The 6,039-nt window shown below is 41.0% G+C and overlaps 1 protein-coding gene across 1 annotated transcript; it reads left to right on the forward strand.

The window, feature by feature from the left end:
- The first annotated feature begins 2,828 nt into the window (after positions 1–2,828).
- On the forward strand, positions 2,829–4,542 carry LOC118559941 (kallikrein-8-like). The gene is made up of 6 exons (XM_036130617.1): positions 2,829–3,035; positions 3,301–3,478; positions 3,545–3,730; positions 3,872–3,933; positions 4,050–4,171; positions 4,279–4,542. Exons 1-6 carry the CDS (start codon positions 2,996–2,998, stop codon positions 4,429–4,431), a joined length of 741 nt encoding a protein of 246 aa, XP_035986510.1. The 5' UTR covers positions 2,829–2,995; the 3' UTR covers positions 4,432–4,542.
- The last annotated feature ends 1,497 nt before the right edge of the window (positions 4,543–6,039 follow it).

Here is a 6,039-nt window from a genome sequence, read left to right on the forward strand (position 1 = left end):
TTAAGCCTGTTTGCTGTTGCGATGACCCAGATAACTGAGAATTTGCACAGACATAGATATACTGATTTTGTTGAGCCCAATTATTATGGACAGGGAAAGAGCTATACAAATAAATTATTGATTGATGGGAAATCCTAAATGTAAACTTAGCTCACAAATAATGAAATGTCCATTTTGAGTCATTAACAAGTTTAACATTTGTGAAATTTCCTCATGTTTACGCAACGCTAGCTTCAAGATCTTGCAAGGAGTTTCCTCACTGACTGTTTCTGCATGTCAGGATCACAAGACAGAAGAATCTAAAAGATAAACATGAAAGTTTCAACACTGAGATGGATATCTGCCAGAAAATATGAGAAGTTTCACAGCAAAGTGAATAAACAGCTTTAAACCAACTCATTATTGCTTCAGACATTAAATGATCTATGAACCCGTGTCGGTATATTCAGGTGTAGAAATTAAAGAAATTACATCTTAAATCCCATTTTTTTCTGAAAAAAAAATACAATAATTGAAAGCTTGATGAATAAAACTGATGTAATGAATGAATTCCTTATTTTAATTTCCAGGTTAATTATTTCTCTAATAGGATCCTTTTACTTTTGATGAAAGGATGTCCAAAGGATCAGTTGCTCCTGCAATAACAGGTGAGAGCGTTTCCATCCAGTGGAGCAACTCAGTGACCTGAAGGGTTATTCAACACAACAGCTCCACCATGTTCAACCTTAGCTGGTTCTGCTACCAGGGAACAGAACCAGCGCCTACCTCCATCAGCCCAGTAGAACTGCGTAATAATGGATTTAATGACCAAGATTCCTTAGATCAGCCAGCTCTGCTAAAACAAGTCTCAGTTCAGTTTATCTGGAGAATTTACACAACAATTAGTTTCATTAGTACAACCCAATCATCTAAAGGGCCGTGTTAAATTGTTTCTCATTTCTTCACCTTCCTAACAGCTCATACACAGAACCATCTTTGGCTTTTCCCCAAACAGGCCCACATTTCCCAGCCTGCAGCTTCACCGTCTTGAAGCAGCAGGTCCAGACCTTCACATTTTGCTCTGTTAGCTCACTCTCTGCCTGTTGATTTAGATTAAAATGCTTTTATAAGCATAGCCTGAGTATCAAGATCAAACGTGTTAACAGACACCACAGGTCTGCAGACCGCTGAAGCTGAACTCTTTATATCTGGACTTTGACTAGGCCATTCTGAACCATCCCATATTATCATGGTGGTTCTCCTGCTGAAAGGTGAACCTCCACCCCAGTCTCAGGTCTCCTGCCGCCTCTAACAGGTTTTCTTCCAGGATTTTCCTGATTTATCTCTATCCATCGTCCATCATCTCTGACCTGCTTCCCACAGCAGGTTTTAGTGTTGACTGGTCATCAGAGGCAAGTTGGGTTGTCACTCTGCTGTATTTCATCCTGCAGTTATCTACTTAAAGCACCATCATCCGCTCTCTGGGCTCCTCTCTTACTCTGCATCCTGGGTGCTTTGAGTTTTCATGTTTTCTGTTTATTTCTGTAGTTTTCCAATAAAACCCAGATACTGTTCCCTGCCAGACTGAAGCTGCTAGTTTTTCTAAACAAGCTGTGATTCACTGTATCAGGTAGAAACAAATGAGAATTTATGGCCTAAAGGAACCCCATGTTCTCCAGAAAGGTACTCTAGGAAATACAGAGATCCCTTGGGGGTCATATGATGTAGTTTAACCTGTAGTTATTCTGTAAGTACTCAGAAAGTTCAATTCAGTTTCCTCACTTAATGACATTAAAAAAAGCATTTTGCAGAGCAAAAACTTTGCAAGGCAAACAAATTAGATTTCTACATAGGAATGTATCATAGAATCTCTCCTGATTCTAATTCAGCTACTTGCATTTTAATTTGATCCTAGTGATGTCACAGAGGAGCAAAGTTCAGTTTATCTTGTTAGAAAATGCAGCTGATTGCTTCGAGTCATTGACTTCGCAGCAATCCCTTAATCTGTGCATGCATGCGGCGACAGTGGTGAGGAATGAGCCCTATTTAACAGGAAGGACTTTCAGCTGAACCATCTATGGATGTCACATAGCTGTAGAGAATTCACCAGGAGAAATACCTGGATAAGGTACGAAACCTGGAAACAAAGCTTTCAGGAAGAGATCTTAGGATGGACCCAGACACAGACAGGTGAGTTAAGATGTTTGTTAATTAAATAAATGAAATTACTTCTGGCAGGTGAAACCAGAACCAGCATGACTTCTAACAGGCTTGGTGGGAATGAACAACAGTAGAAACCCCTGAGGAGTGAATGAAATGACCGATAAAGCAGAGGAAACCTGGCAGGAAGTAGATGAGACTTCAACAGGTAGACTGATAAAGCTTAACTGGCTGTGGCAGAGGGTGGCAGAGTGAAATAAACATCAATGGAACTGAATAGAAATATAAAGACATAATCTGACTGAGAACACAAACACAAGACTGCAAGAAAAAAATGAATGCAAGGATCAACTGGAAGGCAAAAAGAAAAGAAAAACAGCAACAAGGAAAAAACATCAAAAAAATTACACAAAACTAATAACTGGGTTATTAGCAAGATTTATAGAACATAAATAAATGACAAGAAAAACATGAATCTATATCAAAACCAGAACCAGACGCCTCCAAATAATCACAAAGCCACTTTGAAGTTAGTAAAAAATACTTTTTGGACATCAGTGAAGTAAAATAAACCCTTTTCCATCTTTATTTTTCTACTGTGGTCTTTATGTCCACAAAGAAAAGCCTGAAGTCTTGGTCTGTGAGTTTAATTATATGTATCATGAACTGGTGATATATAAATAAAATTGAATTGAACTGAAAGTCTGCAGTCCTCCCTGCATGCAGATGACTGTGCACTGAGGTGCTGATAAGCTTCCATGCTGTGATTGGTGGCTTCAGGTCCAACAGGAAGGTGTGAGCAGAGTTTAAAGGTTCTGCAGGACTGCAGACATTCACGGGGATCTGGACCACAGCAATGGCTCTGCTGAAGCTTCTCCTCCTCCTGCTGGGGCTTGGTGAGTCAGGACATCCTGTGGACACTTCAGGGGACACTGATACTTTAGCTGAGACCTGCACGTCTCAGGGAGGTTTCTGTTCTCTGATATTTGAGACAGAAATGTTTGATTGTTTCTGGGTTATGGAGTATAAACGTCACTAAAGTTATGCTGACTTGTGGTTTAATTTTAAGACATTTTCTGGATGTTTTTTGCCTAAAGCTAAGATGTTGCTGCTTTATTTCTGACATGTGGATCTTCTAAAACAGCGTGCTTTCCTCTTCAGGTGTTGCAGTGAACTCAGACTCAGTGTCTCTGCAGAAGAGAATCATTGGAGGTCATGACTGTCTTGATAACGAGCGCCAGTATCATGTGGTGCTCTATTCATTTGATAAATTTAGCTGTGGAGGATCTCTGATCAGCGATCGGTGGATTCTGACAGCAGCTCACTGCGCGGAGCCATTGTGAGAACATTACCAGCAGTAACCATGGTTCTGTTTTGATTTTCTCTAACCAAATCTTTTCAACAGGGGCCTTACTGCAGGATTGGGAGAACATCCAGTCAATAACAATCAAATCCCTAATAATAATCAACACTCTGTTCTGGATCGGATTGAAATGTTTGGTCCCAACCATGACATCGTGATGGTGAGGCTCCAGACACCAACAACTATCCCCCCCGTTCAACTTCCTAACTGTGGGAATCGTCTCGGAATGTAAGTCAGTCTCTGATAAATGAGGAAACTGTTCAGACTGTAGATGAAACTCTGAATCGTTTGTGTTTCAGAAGCAGAGAGATAAACTCAGCCTCTGGATGTAGTTATTTTATTATGGATGTTTTACTCTTCCTGTTTCAGAGGTGACACAGTCCAGCTTGCAGGAAATGCAGCAACAGGAACAGGCCCTAATTTTCAGCGAAGTAAGAAAAATGTTCTTCTTCTCAGCAGATCATCTTTGGCTTAGTCGTTTCTGTGTCATCACCTGCAGACAGGAAGGTTTGTGAAAATCATTTAATGATTGTTTTACTTCCTGCAGAACCAGGACGCAACCCTGGCCGTCTTCAGTGTGTCGACATGGATGTTGATGCCATTAATCAAAGAGACCCGGATCTTGGACACAGGTTCCATGTCCAAGCTCCAGGCACGGACATATGTTTTGTAAGTTAATGTCTTCACCAGCATCAGAGGATGGCAGCTTTCTCTGTTTCATCACAAAACCAAACATGTTAACATGAAATCTGAGGAAGGTTGTTTGTTTCCCTCAGGGTGACTCTGGTGGAGGAGTGGTGCACGGCGACATGATTTATGGTGTGATTTCTGCTGTTGGAAATGACACACACGCATGTCAGGAACCAGCTGAAATGATGGATGTTTGTGAATACATGCCCTGGATCAACCAAGTGCTCGCTTATCCGTGACAAATCAACTAGGAGCTCTGTGGTTTGGCTTCCAGGATTGAAACATTCAGAAATTATGTTTCACAAGAAGATTTTGAATGAATCCACATTTTAAATATAGTCTCCACTGTTGCATAAATAAAAATACAGAAATAAATGCAAATAAAATAAATGCTCCCTGGCTGCTAGCTGGTCACATTTATTGTTCATTCAGATTCCTGGGTCAATGTGAGCTTCTGTGCTTTCTGTGTCTCTGCTCTGTCTTCTCTAACATAGAAAGTACTCCTGGGTCAATGTGAGCTTCTGTGCTTTCTGTGTCTCTGCTCTGTCTCCTCTAACATAGAAAGTACTCCTGGGTCAATGTGAGCTTCTGAGCTTTCTGTGTCTCTGCTCTGTCTTCTCTAAGCCCCAGTGGGTGGAGGCAGATGAGCGTTCACACTGAGCCTGGTTCTGGTTCTGCTGGAGGTTCTCCTCCCTGTTAAAGGGGAGTTTTTCTCTCCACTGTTGCTTCATGAATGCTCAGTATCCATCCATCCATCCATCCAATCTCAAGATCACAGTGATCAAAGCAACGGTGTGATGAGGGACAATTCTGGGTTCAAAGCTGGTCCAATATGGTCCCAGACCCGTTAAGCAACTTGAAGTGATTGAAACTGTTTTTAGACCCGACTGGTGCTGCTGATCTGGGTTGTATTTAATCAACTCAAACTGGCTTCATTCACAAAGCTTATCATGAGCCCAGGCCCACCAGAACCTCCCCAGCCTGATCTAAACCCGTACTAGTCCCACAAACAGATGATGATTAGGCTGCAATGTTCTTCAGTCTGAAAATCAGGTTCTGATGGGTTCCAACAGGTGAGCCAGAACCTGAAATAATACCTGCATATTAGAGGCATCTGCTGTAGAAAATGGACAAACTAACCAGAACCATGCTCCATGTTGGAGCATGGTTCTGACCGACCTGGACCTGGAGTCTCAGACACTCAGACGTCTCTGGTGCTGGATCACAGACAGATCTGTGGACTCTGGTGTCAGATTATTGGAATAATAGTCTGATAATAAAGTGTTGCTGTGTAAACGAGGCTGGACCTGTTTTCACTGAGCAGGAGTTTGGAAAGATCTCAGCGATCATCAGGGAGGAGAAAAAAGGAAAAATTAGTACTTAACTGATTAGAGGTCTTGGCAAATTCCTGCAACTGAAACTAAGTATGTCTTGATTTTTATTTGTATAATAATTTTTTTGCAATTTTATTGCCAATTTAACAGTTGTTTTAATCATTTTTTGTAAATCAACCTTTCTTCATTGTTTCCTCCTTTATCTACTGTGATGTGGTTGTTGTGAAGCTGAGGTTGTTGTAAATGAGCTTTATAATGATAAACCAGACCTGACTTGAGAAAACATCCAGGAAAGAATAACAGACCTGCGAAAATCAGGAGGGAGAGTCCACGATTCTTCATGACTGAGAGCTGAAGATGTAAAATATAAGAAATATTCACAGTAAAAACCAGAGGAACAAGAACATCAGGCTGAAAACCTGAAGATTATTCATCTGCAGGAAGATCTGCAGCTCACAGAAATGCAGCTCAAAACAGATTTAAAGCAAATAAACTAAAACGTTGTCCGACTTC

The sequence above is a fragment of the Fundulus heteroclitus genome, unplaced genomic scaffold (assembly GCF_011125445.2).
Source record: "Fundulus heteroclitus isolate FHET01 unplaced genomic scaffold, MU-UCD_Fhet_4.1 scaffold_368, whole genome shotgun sequence".
NCBI classification, from domain to species: domain Eukaryota; kingdom Metazoa; phylum Chordata; class Actinopteri; order Cyprinodontiformes; family Fundulidae; genus Fundulus; species Fundulus heteroclitus.